At 34.6% G+C, this 15,842-nt stretch overlaps 1 protein-coding gene across 7 annotated transcripts in view; it reads left to right on the forward strand.

Annotated features, from left to right (window-relative positions):
* Cep152 (centrosomal protein 152) overlaps positions 1-15,842 on the forward strand; it is a 90,067-nt gene that overhangs the window by 51,209 nt on the left and 23,016 nt on the right. For 5 of the 7 annotated variants that reach the window (XM_048793738.1, XM_048793740.1, XM_015480688.2 and 2 more), the window contains 7 exons: positions 3,569-3,697; positions 4,311-4,420; positions 5,183-5,311; positions 5,448-5,583; positions 6,891-7,076; positions 8,491-8,772; positions 11,015-11,146. In XM_048793738.1, the coding sequence (XP_048649695.1) occupies positions 3,569-3,697; positions 4,311-4,420; positions 5,183-5,311; positions 5,448-5,583; positions 6,891-7,076; positions 8,491-8,772; positions 11,015-11,146 (1,104 nt within the window). The remainder of the gene's footprint in view (positions 1-3,568; positions 3,698-4,310; positions 4,421-5,182; positions 5,312-5,447; positions 5,584-6,890; positions 7,077-8,490; positions 8,773-11,014; positions 11,147-15,842) is intronic. The other 2 variants (XM_048793741.1, XM_048793743.1) reach the window with 1 other exon arrangement.

The following is a 15,842-nucleotide window of genomic DNA, read 5'->3' on the forward strand; positions in this document are numbered from 1 at the left end:
AAAAAAAAAAAAAAAAAAAAAAAAAGAAAAGAAAAGAAAAGAAAAAGAAAAAAATCTGATTTTTTTCTGCACAATGAAATCCTTTAGAATTTTGAATGTGAGATTTCCCTGATCCATATTCTTCTAACAAAAGTCACACTATACAAGAAAATAAACCATACAGTGGTGATACAGATGGAAGAAGCATAAAAGCAGATTCTGTGAGTCCTTGAATTCCACTTCTGTATTCTTCAGGCAGTACCCTTGCTTCATAGGTAAGGAAAATGAATCTGGGGGAGTCCGTGAGCCTTCTAAGGTAACAGAGTCAGTCTTAGGCAAATTGAAACTAAAACTTGACTGATAAATGGCCAAGGCTGCTTCCTTAGGGCCATGCTGTGTTCAGCCCACCTTTCCTTCACAAATCCTCATCTACCGCCAAGAGAAAGTGATACAGGAAACGCCTAATAATTAAGAAAGGGCAAGGGGAAAGGAAGGACATGAAAGGATATTAAACTTCTGTATGTTCTAAAAGGAAATCTATTAAGAGAAAGAACACATCAGTTTAAAGTTTCTTGGCTATCTTTCTAAAGAGAACTGAGCAATCAAAATCCTCTCCTGGGTATTTCTAAGTATACATTCTAAGTTTCAAGAGGGCCAGCAAAACTATGGATTATTTGGCATGTTTCTTTTATGAACACTTGAATGATATGGATATTTGTTGCTTTATACATACTTTATAGTATATTTTTATGTTCATTTATAATCATCTTATATAGAACAATTTAAAGTCATTATGGAGTGTTGTATTTTTTTTGTTTTCATTTTATATGACTTCATAGCAGTAGTTTAATATTTAAAGCTGAATTTTCACTCAGGAATCTTATCTATAATAATAAAATTGTTCTGTACAAAACCCCAATAATACTGCTTTATGACTATTTTAGTCAGCTTTTTTTTTTTTTTTTGCCACCGTGGCTAAAAGAACCCAACCAGAACAATTGTAGAGGAAGAAAAGTTTATTAGAGGGCTCAAGGTTTCAGAGGTCTTGGTCCATAGAAGGCCGGCTCCATTCCTCAGGGCTCAAAGTAAGGCAGAACATCCTGGCAGAAGAGTGTGGCAGAGGGAAGCAGCTCACATGGTGATCAGTAAGCAGAGAGAGAGAGAAAGATCTCCATTCTACAGATACAAATATATACCCAAAGCCACACACCAATTCCTGCCTCGTTCAGCTATATCTTGCCACTTCAGTTACCACTCAGTTAATTCCTATCAGGGCATTAAATCACTGATTGGGTTCAGACTCTTACAACCCAATCATTTCTCCTCTGAACCTTCTTGCATCGTCTCACATGTGAGCTCTTGGGGGACACCTCACATCCAAACCATAACAGTGACATTTCTAGGATAATATGGAATTGGGAGACTGCCCATACATAGCACTGGGCAGTGATGGGGAGCAGATCAAATATTATGCAATTCACTCCAATTGACCAACCGGGGCCAGTAAGGTAGATAGTGGTTAGAATATGGTAAAGGCCTTAGGTAAACCAGACTGGCTTACTAGCAGCCATATCTACACTGAATTTTTTTGTGAACACAGAACTTTTTGTGTCTGATTCTCAATGAAGAGTTTTACCATACTTCAAGTTGTGGTTGAAGCTAAACTCTGATTCCAAAAGTATTGGAGAGGCAATGTTCAGTAGCCAACTCAGAAGGTTTCTATCTAGAATCTTTTTAGACATACAGTTAGTGTATTAAATTTCTTGTTTTCTTGAAGATAGTGTGTTCAGTATTCTACTTTTGAGAAGAAATTTTATTGTGACATTCAAGTAATCTTTTCACTTTAAAGATCTTTTTTTTTTTAAAAAAATTTTAGTTATAGTTGGAAACAATACCTTTATTTTATTTATTTATTTTTATGTGATGCTGAGGATCAAACCCAGGGCCTCTCACGTGCTAGGCAAGCTCACTACCACTGAGCCACAACCCCAGCTCGTAAAGATTTTTTTAAAGGTACTGTGCTGATAAGTCCAAGTACCTAGTCCCTGTGTGATTGCAATGTGATGATTCATCAAAACCAAGTATAAAATCTAGCCCTGAAAAGCGTATTCCAGTGTATCAGTATAATGTGACTTTTATTCCCAGTAATAAAAACTCACCAGTTTGGAAGAAGCACAAATGAGTATCATAAAAAGTAGAGGCCAAGTATTTTAAAAACAGAAGGCCATTCTAGGGAGTAAATAACATCTTTAGGTTTCATGCCCACCTCATTCCCTACATTTGGACAGAAGCTAAAAAAAGAGTAGATATTCTTAGCCCTTATTCTGACTGGGGTTGTAGAAATGTCTTCTGGGAAAGGTGGCAGGTGAAAAGGGAAAAGTCAGCTTGAGCTGTTTGACTCTGAAGGAATGAAGACTTATGCTCTACACTGAATTGGAAGACTGTCTTCCAAAGACAAAGTCTGCATGGGCAGAGATACCTGCCCCCCTGTCAGGAGCAGTACAAAAGTTGTTATAGATATTTGTTAAACATTAGAGAAAAGAACTCACAGTCAGGCATATAATATGCCAACAAGTCAAATATAGTAGATATAGTAGATGAATTTAAGAAATTATTGTGATTCCCTCTCAATAAAGAAATAGATAAGGAAAACATTCAGATAGGAAGAGGAAAAATATGCAGAGTTATTTAAACAGACAAATGTGGGAAGATGGAAAAACAAATGAATTACATATAAGAGGTTGCACTCTGGTGACAACGCAAGAAATACAAAGGAAACCAATTGGCAGATGCCCCTTTCCCATCGGACAACAATTATTTAAGGATAATCATTGGCAATGGAGATGAAAGTTGGATGGACTCATGTATCACCCAATGGTATCATTTATGTGATCTTTCTAAAAAGCAAGTTGTCAAAGTTTATTATGAAGCTTTAAAATTGTACCTATTAAAAAAACATACATGAGTTAATACTGTTACAAATATTTACAGAAATAGAGTAAATGCTTATAGAGTATGATGAGAAATAAGATATTTGCCTAGACTCAAAGAATCTTCTCAGAAGATATTTATTATTTTACAAGCCAAAGGTGGTAAATTTACAATGGAAATGGCTGGAAGACACTGTCTTCAACAGTGAGGCATATTGCTATCCGCTATCTGCTACCACAAGCATGTATCATTTCTTTGGCATTCATGAATCTAGTAAAGAAATAATATCAGAAAAACCCAAATTGAAGGATAATCCTACAAAATAACTGATTAGTTCTCCTAGAAAATGTCATGGGTTTGAAAGATAGAGACTGAAGAACTCTCATTGATTAGAGAAGACTATTGAGACATAACTTAGTGCAGTGTGGAATCATGGAATTTGATCTTGAACCAAGAAAAAGGACACCAGAGGAAAACTGGAGACATTTGTGTGATGTCTGCAGATTGGTTGGTAATACTGCATCTGTGTTAATTTCCTGGTTTTGATAACTGTGTCATATGTGGGGAAGTGTGAAATTATGCATGCTGTTTTGCAGGGTTTTTTGTTAATATAAAATTATTTCAAAACAAATACTTTTGATTTCTTTTTAACACTTAGACCAAAACAGATACTTCAGAAAAGCCAACTAATCAATTATGGCCTGACTCTTCTACTTCTGATATGACTATTAGAGATGATGTACTGCAACTTAAAAATGAAATTCAAGTTTTGCAACAACAAAATCAGGTAATTAAAAATGTCCTATAAGTTAATGAGAATTTTCATGACCTTATTAAATATAAAAGAGATAAATACACTTTTAAAAAATACAGAAGCAATACAAGTTATTACTCAAGTATAGCAGTAGGCAGATATAGAATCCAGTTGTTTCCCTCTACTAGTGGTTTTGGGTAGTGGTTTCTTTGGAAGTTTAGTGTAATTCCTGTTTCCTTTCTATCTAATGGCATGACTGATACAGGTGTTTTTTCCTTCTCAGTCAACCTTTGAGTGAAAAGTAAAATCTTGCTTATTTATTTAGATAGTTACCAAAGATTATTGAATTTTATGACTTATTTTAAGTATCAATTAGCCAGTACTTCCGGTTAAATGTTTTCATTTAATATCAAAACAAATATAAAATATTAACTTTTATTCCTATCAAAAAGCTGCTTATCAAATAAATCTATGCTCTTACCAAGGTATAGAGCCATTTCTTTTGTAGAATTATGAAAATGAGATTATACCAACTAATGTTATAGGGTAGAATTGAGCACAGAGGATGTTAAAAAGATGAAGATAGATTAATTGATGAAAATGATGTTTGTTTCCTCTAAATACTTCATTTTTTTTTCTTGTCTAGGAACTTAAAGAAGCTGAAGAAATACTGAAAAATACAAATCAAGACTTATGTAATCAAATGAGACAAATGGTACAGGATTTTGACCGTGATAAACAGGAAACTGTGGAGCGGTAAGTATGTAGATGCCAGATGCCTGCCTTCTGGGTCCCCTTTCCTCCAAGATACCCCACCCACCCACACACAAACACACAAAGATGGATAAAATGAATGTTTCCCTTTTGGGATCTTGAATTGGCAGAGATAAGTCCCTGGCTTCTCAATTAGAATTTGGAACACATTTTCCACAGAAACGTGGAAATATGGGTTCTATAGCATCATTAAGACTGCATCTCACTGAAATATTATAGCTTAGTGGGGTTTTTGTTGTTTGCTTGTTGTTAAAGCGAGTCTGGGAAACTATTTTTTATAAAGAAGAAATCTGTGGGAGGAAATATGTCTTCCAAATACCAAATCATAAACTTGGAAACAGACTTTTGGGACATAACTTACATGTGAGTTGGATGCTGCTAGTATTTGTGTTTAATATATATAACTTGGGATTTGGGAACCACACCCTCACTTATTTTAATTAATTTCTTTATAAACAGAAGTCCTCAATATAGATTACTTACTTTGTGTTTGAATGACTGGGACATTCTCACATCCAAGTTTGTCATTTTTCTGTAGAAACATGAAAAAAAGAAAATTTTGAAGATTCTCATAAGATTATTGGTTATAAATTAGTTATTACTGGTTTTGGTTGGAGAAAAGCAATCTGACCATCCTTGTAATTGGCATTAGAGGGAAGAGGTGGGGAGGAAATGATTCTAGAAATTATTTTAGTGTTTCTAGTAATGCCGAGCATTGCCTTAGATCCCCTTCTCTGTTGCTAGGTGTGAAAGGACCTACCACCAGCACCATGAGGCCATGAAAGCCCAAATACGGGAGAGCCTATTAGCAAAGCATGCTTTGGAGAAGCAGCAGCTCTTTGAGATTTATGAAGTGACTCAATCTCAGCTCAGGTGAGAATAAGACTTCGGCTGCTCTGCAACTATAGAGACAACCATTCTCCTAGTCCGTAATTTAAAGGAAAATTGTTTGTTATGCGGCCCTTTAATTTTTCTGTGGTCATTTAGTTGCTGGTTTTGTGTATCCAAGGTCTGACATTGATAAGTTGAGTAAGGAGATAACTGCTGTGCAGGAATGTTACCTAGAAGTGTGCAGAGAGAAGGATACTCTAGAGTCGACTCTCAAGAAGACCACTGAAAAGGAGCAGCAAGCTCAGGAACAGAAGGTATGGTAAAGTTTATGCTGATTCTTCATCACCTGGTCTCTCAGGCCTCAGTTTATCATGGAAACTGACACTTTTGGCTGGGGGATGTGAATGGGGACAGTGTCCCTAGAAGTCTCTTCACTTTGGGCTATACTAATATAACTTGGGAATATAGTAAATATTGAAATCGCTATTAAAACCTTTGTAGAAAATGTCATATACAAAGGAGGAAATATTTTCTTGTAGATTTATTCTAGAAGGCAAAGAAGTGTGGACCAGACTCACTTTAAGCCTAAAACCCATGGCTCCTTATTTTCATTTTGTGTTGACTGCCCAACTTTCTTTGTNGGTTTTTTTTTTTTTTTTTTTTTTTTTTTTTAATACCGGGGATTGAATTCAGGGTCACAAAACCACTGAGCCACATCCCCAGCCTTATTTTGTATTTTATTTAGGGGCAGGGTCTCACTGAGTTGCTTAGTGCCTTGCTTTTGCTGAGGCTGGCTTTGAACTCAAGATCCTCCTGTCTTAGCCTCCCAAGCCACTGGGATTACAGATATGTGCCTGGCTCAGTTTTTAAATTGTGGAACTATAAGCACTTAGTAGTCTTTGTAAGCCAATCAGAATGAAGCACCTTTATATTTAGGAGAGTTCATTTAATCTTTTCATCTCTCCTAGAGATTGACAAAGATATACCAGTTTGTTTTCCTAGGAAATGTTTTCCCATGCGCAGTTCAAGAACTTACTCTGGAGCAGCCTGGGGAGCTTTTGGGGTACCCCTTCTCTGCAGGACACAACTATTTTCTTGTGGTTGAGCTTTAGGTAGGGAACTTAGTTTGGCTATAGAATTCATGGAACAGGCAACCCCAAGAGCCCAAGGGTATATTTTAATGTTTCATATGTGCTGTTTTCTGAAACACTTGTTGAGTCAAGCCATAGGTTAAGCAGAAGCTCAGTTATGTCCTGAAGCATTTATTAGCACACAGACTTTTCTTCATGTGTTAGCTTTTCTTATTCAAAAAAAGTGGGCAAAAAACCTTACACAGAACTCTCTGGGTTGTGTAGAAATCAGTTTCAGCTATGAATTTGTAGACAAGACAAAGATGACCATCATTCCCATTCATAATGCCATTGCTATAACATGTTAAGGTATATTCATACAATTTCAGGCCAAACTAAGCCACTCTTTTACAGAGGTTAGAGAGTTGTTTTTGTTTTGCTTATTTTGGTTTTGTTTTTGCTATCTAAGCAAAGTACAACAAGTTTTATTTTTTTAACTTGGAGAGACCATAAGTATTATTCAGAGATATTTACTTGAATTTTGTTTAAAGAGACAGCTATTGGAGGAAAGAGAAGAACTTGTAAGCAAACTGCAGTTGGAACTTGAAGAAAAGTACCAAGAAACTCTTATCATGGAAAAAACCAAGTGGCTGAAAGAGCAAGAAACTGGTAGTAAACAGCAGGTTGAAAGCGAAATGATGTTAGCCAAAGCACACTGGGATAAGGAACAGAAAGAGGTGTGGGTTAAAATTTCTTTCTGGTCACTATGTTTTAAAAATGTGTTAATTATAGAAGACAATTATAAATAGACATAATTTTTAATTGGCAAGTGTATATATAATTCTCTGTTTTACCTTTCAGAGTTGAGCTCTTAGCAGCTTACCACAACAGTTTTACCTCTTAAAGTTAACCTCTCTTGACCCTTCAGCCAAATTCAGGATATAACGGGTTTACTAGGCACGTCTTTGATTCCTAAAAATTGAAACCATGATCTAATTTTATATTGTGAAGTGATTCTGATAACTCTAGATAAATATATATATCTATGTGTATGTGTGTGTGTGTGTGTGTGTGTGTGTGTGTGTGTGTATGATCAACAAATAATCCTTATAATAGATTAGAAGAAGGAAGTAGTGGACAGGCTCAGAAGTACAAAATTTATTATCTCTATTGTGTAAATTACAAATGAGCTTAGGAAATGCTAATAGTTTCCTAGAAAGCCAAATTGTTATCTTAAGAACTTACCTAGAAATGAAAAAAAAAAAAAATTTCAGGTTTATTTAAATTTAGATTCTCCTATTCATAAAATTCTTTTTAATTTCTACTAATCTGGTAGCCAGGTAAGCAGTTTAAGAACTTTGGATACCCAGGAGGTGGGAACTGAAAAAAGAAAAAGCAAATCTTGCAACTTCACAGTTGGCCTAAGGTGGATTGTGTTTAGATCCATCCCACTACATTGTCGAAAGTAGAAAAATCAAGACATTCTTCTAGTAATGTCTTCCTCTTGAATGCAGTCTACTTAGTAAAATTTAACTTCATAACAAATAAAATGTCAGTATGTTCAAGTTAGTAAACTATTTTTTAGATTAATTAATTAGATTTACTCAGTGCTGATTTGTGGAAGCATGGTATCCATGATGGCAAAACCTACATTTATAGCAAAAGTTTTTCTTTTGCTGTTTTTGTTTTTATTGTGCCACATGATAGTGTCAATATTAAAGCTTCCATGGGCTGGGGATGTGGCTCAAGCGGTAGCGCGCTCGCCTGGCATGCGTGCGCCCCGGGTTCAATCCTCAGCACCACATACAAACAAAAATGTTGTGTCGGCCGAAAACTAAAAATAAATAAATAAATATTAAAAAAAAAAAAGGCTTCCAGAAAGTTGCATATTGAACGCCAGTTAGTCTGACCTCACACAGCATAATTAAATCTTCCCTGTGATTTTTCTCACATAGTTAAGGTCAAAGAATAACTTTCAAGTTTTACTTAAAGAGTATATTTTCATTGACTGAATTTCTAAACCTCAGATAATTACTATAACAATGTCTAGATGGTTTTCAAACACAGGTGAGGTTGCTTTTTTGTGTAGTTATTCTAGTTTTCATTTATTTGAGCATTTTTCTTCTTATATGATATTTCTTCTGAAAACAGATGAAACAAAAACTCATACAACAGCTGGAAAAGGAGTGGCAGTCTAAGCTGGATCAAACTGTAAAAGCTCTGAAAAAGAAAACCACAGATTGTGGAAGCCAAACTGACCAAGCAGCCACCCTGGATGTCATTTCCAAGGCAGACATGGAGGTCATGGTAGAAAAGCAGAAGCAAAAGCTCCAGCGAGATTTAGAACAGGAGAAGGAAACAGCTATTAAGGGGGCTTTGAAGAAACTCCAAATTGAATTGGAGGCCAAATACTGTGAAAATATTGCCCAACAGGTAATAGGCATGATTATTATAGAAATTATCGGTGCTCCCTACTATTGCAACTTTTGAACTTGTTTATAGATTTTAAAATTTTGTGCATTTCTAGAATAGAAAACCCGTTATGTTTTTCCTAAAGTGTTCTTCGTTATATTTCTGTCATAAAACTCTTACCCCTCAATTTTTCTGTATCTTCTTTCAGTTTACAAAATGTTTGTTCCTCTAAGATCTGAGATTTCACTTGAGGTTAAAGATGGCGGTTTTCCATCTGAATGAAGCACAACTTAATTGTGAATTTTTCACATCTAATTTCATAGAAAATTTCTCACCAAAATAGTTATAGATATAAGTATACTTGAATAAGATATTTAATAATATTAGTGTTGAGACTCAATGTGACTTGGGTCTTCAGGCATGCCCCATAAATGGAATTTTGTCTGTAATTCTCATCAGTTGCCAAAAAGTGGTGCCATTGTCCTTCCTTTGAAGCACTCAGATACTAAAGTCTCATACTGAGAAAAATATAGTGTGTGTTAACAGAGTTACCTGTTATATGTATCTTAACTATTACAGTGCTTCTTGAGTTTGTTAGTCTCAGGACTCCTTTACACTTTTAAAAATGGAGGGGTCTAAAGAGCTTTTGTTTGTGTGGATTATAGATATAACCTATGTGACAAAATAAATTTGAGAAAATTTTTTAAAAATAAGAAATACCCCAAACACAATCTCTGTTCGTTGTCAGAGCATTTTTGCCATCAACATAGCATGTAGTTCCTGGAACACTATGCTCTTTGTGCATGAGAGATGGCACCGGAAAAGGCAGATTGTGTTTAATATAATTTTGAAAATTGTTTGGCTTCACAGACCACCTGACAGGGTGTCTGGCCTTCAAGAGGTTCCTGGACCTTGATATATCCTTGATGTATTTATTTCCTGAAAGACATATTACTTATTGTAAACTTCCAAAAAAGATAATACCTGAACTAAGGTTTTAAAAAATATGTTCAGGTTTTAGCTGGGTGCGGTGGCACATGCCTGTAATCCCAGTGGCTGGGGAGGCTGAGAAAGGAGGATTGAGAGTTCAAAGCCAGCCTCAGCAAACAACTCAGTAAGACCCTGTCTCTATAAATAAAATACAAAATAAGGGTTGGGGATGTGGTTCAGTGGCCATGTGCCACTGAGTTCAATCCCCAATAACCTCACCCCCCAAAAAATATATAAATACACACACTCCCATACTCAGTAGTTAAAATTTTGCTTGAATGTATTGTTTTACATGAGCTTACAGGGCATTCAGAAGATCTGGAAACACAGACAAATATATGTAATGGTATCAAAGATATTTTCAATTAATTAGATAGTTTTCTGAAGTGGTCAGTATGTTAAGAAAATGTTCCATAGACATAGAAATGTATTTAAAGACAATCTTGTGAAGACAAGGAAGAAAAACATTAGCATATTGTAGTATAAAGGAAATAGTTCATAATAACTTTTAAAGGAATATAAATTTTTATAGAAACTTTATCTTTTCTCCATATTCTCAATTCCTGGGAGTTTACCTGTAATTGTATTTAGTATGTTAGTAAGAAATATGGCCTAGTATATCAACTCTGTTTTTCTATTTATAAATATATGTGCATACATTTTAAAAGAAAGGAATAAATACAAATTATTTAATTAATGATCTTGTAACTGGTGGCAGATTTATGACCAGATCACCTTATAATTCATCCTCTTAAAATTTTCTGCAAAATGAGGTATTGCCCTTATTCTTTTGTACAAACTCACTCTTGACAGCAGGAAATTTTTTAGGTGTAAGGTTCTCAAACATAGTGATACATATATGTGTGTGCATGTGCATGCATGTATGAGGTGGGAGGAGCATGTGGGCGTAGGGACGAGATAGCAGCTGGCACCGAGCAGCCCTTTGGCATACCTCTTTTTTCCCTAAGATAAACAGAAGTTTGTAGAAAATAAAATTGATACCTCATAAAGTTTTATAAGATAGTATTATTCATTAACATCTCATAGATTCCCACTTTCTGTTGTGGCATTTGCATGGGACAGCATGGGAAGTTTAGAAAAAATAGATCTGAATCTACTATTTAGGATAAGGTAAAGTACTTAAAGTCAGTGTACCTGTGCTATAGTGAGATACAATGTCAAACACACATGAAATTATAGTTGTTATTTGAAAGTGAGCTCTTTCTGAAATTTTATACCCTGCTTTGCCTCTTTGTCTTGTAATGTCTTACAGGTAGAAACAGCTGTGCAAAATGCTCGCCTTCGATGGCTAGAAGAACTGCCTGAGCTTGCAGAGTACAAAGCACGAATGAGAGTAGAACAGAAGAAGTGGGAGGAACAACAAGAGATCTCTGTGGCCAGAAGGGTAAGCACTCTCGTGGAGAGGAACTTCGGGAAAACCTCTCCCTGGCTTCCTCTTTTGCCTCTGTCCTGGAAATTTGTTCCTACTCATGACAGTGCATGTTAAGCATTAACTAAGGGCTTAGCATGTGGTGTCTGTTATTATCATCAAATTGTGTAGGGAAAGAGAATGTATTTTAGCATCTAAAAACTCTCATAGAAAGATAACCTTGACTTAGAAATTAATTCCTATTCTGTCTTGCACTATCTTAAGACAAGATTGAGAACAGGTGGTTATCTGTTTACTATTAACTGTACAGTATACTCTTGTGAGTGTGAAGGTTTTCTGTGCCATGTCAGTCATCTTACAACATAATCTCTTTGGTAAAGGGCCAATTTTCCAGAGACGTCATGTTCCTTGAAAGGAAAACCCAGATATTATTACCATGTGATCTTCAACTTAACTCACTAGTCTAAACCAATTCTACTCAAAATGCCAACAAACCAAAAATAATTTTGAAATTTGACACAACAATTCTAAAATGTATTTAGAAAAACAAAAGGTCTAAAAAATTGTTTAGTGTCCTGGAAAAGGAGTCCCAGTCCAGCTTTCATATATAATAGACTATATTGGAAAGAAACAACTTGGACAGTTGAGTCACAGAATTAGAACTGTTTTAAATTCAGTACAATATAGAATTCAGTGATAGGCCTAACTATGAATTAAAGCATAATAAATTGTTTCAAAATAAGAGAATGAGGAATTATTCCTTAATAAATCATCTTATGATAGTCAGATAACTGTGGAAAAATGTTTATATGCTTCACAATAAATACTAAGTTGATGGAATTAAACACTTTTAAGTGAAAGTAAAGAAAAATTAAAATAAAATTAAATATTTCAGATCTGTATCCCAATAACAACCCAATTTTGAGGCAAATGAACCTGACAGTAAAGATAAAGTAATAGATTTAAAATATGTACAAATGTTTAAAACATTTTTGTTTTTGCAATAAATAGCAATGTCAAATAAAGATGAGAATAAAAATAAGGAAAATCAATGAACCACACCTGAGAAATGTTAATCTTATAACAAAGAGTTCATATAAATTCGTAAGAAAAACAAAGAGTTCAATGATAAATACACCAGCGACATGAGCCGGCAATCTCCATAAGTCCAAGCAGCAAAAAATCAGTGGAAGAAAATCCATACCTGTCAGTATGAAGGAAATAAAAACCAAAATAGATTTAAGGTGCCATTTTATGCCATATGTATAAATCCTCTCTTCGGAATTACACAACATGCAGAATATAATTTTCTGAATTATATGATACATAGAATTTAATAGATTGCAGTTTCAAGAATGTGCAGTCTTCTGATGGCCATTTTGGAGAATAATGTGGAATATAGCAGAAGTTGTAAATGATTCATATCCTGTATTCCTCATTGTACACCACACATTACTTGAGGAAATATTTCAACATAGATCAAAATCATTATGTAGTAGTACATGGGTATTTGTTATATCATTATCTATACTTTCTCATGTATCTGAAACATTTCAAAAGAAAATTTAAGAAGGAGAGAGAAAGTGGAAAGAATATAATAGTGAGGATATTTGTCTCAGAGCTTAGAAGTCAGGTAGAATATAGAAATTAAAATAGGCCAAAAGATCTTTCCTTAAGAGAACAGAAGGCCTGAATGTATGTGAGTGCAGAAATATAGAAGTGACAGTGTATTTCTTCTGAAACTTCAACAAATGTGAGACTCACCTGCAGGGTCTATAAAGGTACAGATTCCTGGGCTTTCTTTCCATCTAGAGATAATGAATTGATAGGTCTGGACTGAGTCCTGAGAATTTGCATCTCCTACAGTCTCTTGGGTGTCTGCTAGTCTGTGGACCACACTTGGTTGTGAGTAACACTATTCTAGATAATTGTATTAGCCACAAAACATAATGTTAACTTGTTGTACATCCTTTCTCCAACCAAAGGAGCTAGAGAAAGGACTCAATTCATAGCATCGACCAGAGAATTCCTTTAAAATTGGAGTTATCATGAATCCAGATCTGTGGCAATGTAAAAATCAGTTTCTAGAGTTCACAAATGGTCAGGGTAGTTCAGTGGTTCCCAAACTTTGCTGCACATTGAAATCACTTGAGGATCTTAAAAAAATCCTATTGCCTGACTTCCATCCTCAGATTGTTTTGATTGCTATTGTGTATAGCCTAGGCATCAAGATTTTGTAAAGCTCTTTAGGTGATTCTGGTTGATTTGAGTTGACTAATATTATCAAATTATCCTTATAGAACTTCACCTGAGAAGGTATGCATTTTTGGTAAAGTTTGGCAGGTCATCTAAATTCCATTGGACTATATCTATTCAAGTCACCTGGTAATGATTCTCAAGCATTAATTGCAACGTGATCCTTTTTTTTTTTTTTTTTCCTAAAAAAACTACTTAAATGGGTTTCAAGTAACTACTGAATTATTCTTGTGGTGGAGAGGAATTTTATGATAACTTCCTTTGTAAGCTTACCTTAGACAGTGAATTTAATAAATAAGTAGTCATGCTGTCATTCCAAGTACATGTAAGAAGTATTGCCTATAATAATCAGCACTGGGTCAGCCTTTGAGGTACTCAGTTCTTTCTCATTTGACACTGTTATGTCCTGATTTCTTTGAATACGGTGAGGGAGAATTAGAAGTAAAAGGAACTCAAGGTTATTCTCCAACTGCTCATTTTTTTTGGCCAAAATAGTGAGTTGCCAAAGAGATTAAATTAAGTGGCTTTTCCACAGCCATACATCCAAAAGTAATTCAAGCTATGTAACATTTGAGTCTTAGTTATCTACAGGCTCTGGGTTGAGTCCTCTAAATGGATTATCTCCTTATATCATTTAATCCTAAACAGTGCTATCAAATTGGCGTTGTAATCATCCCTACTTTACAGGCAATGATACTGAGGCTCAGAGAAGTTGAGTAGTGGGCCTGTGGTCATAGTGACCCATGAATGCCAGCAGTTGTCTACAAGTCTGCCCCTTCAAGCCCTCTTGCTAGGCCATCTCTGCAGTCAGTGCAGAACTGGAGCTGGAGCCCAGGGTTTTGATTTCCTTATTACTTTTTGGTTATGGCCTGCTGTTTTATCTGCTTATTCCTTTATATTGTTATAAAAGAAAAGGAGATTAATGAAAAATGACTTCCTGTTTGATATTGTCATTTAATGAACTGTTTTAACCACTAAAATTGCATGACTTGCCTATTAACAAATAATTATGCAGGTATGTGTTACATTCCTAATAGTAAGGTTTCCTTATGGGATTGCTTTTGCTTTAGAAAAAAGATGCTTAATTTGTAGGGGGCTTAGATAAAAGTTGAGACTGTATCAGTATTAAAAATATCAGGGTTTATTTTTTATTTTTTTTAGAGAGAGAGAATCTTTTTTTTTTTTTTTTTTTTGGTAGATGGACACAACACAATGCCTTTATTTATTTATTTATTTTTAAATTTTTTATTTGTTTTAATTAGTTATACATGACAGTAGATTGCACTTATATACTTTGATATACATAGATGGGATATAATTTCTCATTTTTCTGAGTATACATATTGTAGAATCACATTGGTCATACAGTCACATACATACATAAAGTAATAATGTCTGTTTCATTCTACTAGCTTTCTTATCCCTACATCCCCAGCCTTCCCCTCCTTTTACTTTCCTCTACATAATCTAAGGTAATGCTATTCTTTTTTTTTTTTTTGCATTATAATTCTTCTTTTTTTTTAATCTTCATTTTATTTATTTTTATGTGGTGCTGAGGATCGAACCCAGGGCCCCGCACATGCCAGGCGAGCACTCTACCGCTGAGCCACAATCCCAGTCCCGCATTACAATTCTTAATACATATATATACCACAATTTTTGTATCTCTGTTTGTATATAAAATATTTTGACACCCAATTCAAGTTTTCATACATGTATTTTATATAATGATGTCCTTCACATTCCAAACCATTTATTTGTTGAAGGACATCTGGGTAGTTTACAGTCTGTAGTAATTGCAAATAAGGTTTTGTGTAAATCTAAGGTTTCATTTTTCTGGAATAAATTCCCAGGATCATATTTAATTTTTAAAGAAACTGACAAACTCTTTTCTACATGGCTATATCATATTACCTTACAAACATCATTGTATGGATGATTCTGTTTTGCCATGTTCTCAGCAGCATTGGGTGTTGTCGCTATTTAACTATTCTAATAGATATATAGTAATATCTCATTATGGTTTTAATTTGCATTTACCTAATGAGGAAAATGTTGAACATCATGTGCTTATATCTCTTTTGCCCATTTTCTAATTGGATTGCTTGTTTTGTTTGTTTTTACTGTTAAGTTTTAAGAATACTTTATATATTCTATACACTACTTTTTTTGTCAGATATGTGGTTTACACATATTTTTCCCATCTGTATCCTATCTTTTCATCTTTTGACTAAATGTGACTTGTTATTTTTTAAAATTTTATTAATAAAGTTAATTTTAAGAATAGTTCAGTGTTTACAGAAAACTAGAGCAGAAAGTACAGAGATTTCCATATACCCGTTGTTCCCACACATACCCAACCTCCCCCACTGTCAACATCCCTCACCAGAATGGTATATTTTTTACAGTCAGTGAACCTATATTGTTGACACATCATAATCATCCAAAGTCCATA

Source organism: Marmota marmota, unplaced genomic scaffold (genome assembly GCF_001458135.2).
Source record: "Marmota marmota marmota unplaced genomic scaffold, marMar, whole genome shotgun sequence".
NCBI lineage: Eukaryota > Metazoa > Chordata > Mammalia > Rodentia > Sciuridae > Marmota > Marmota marmota.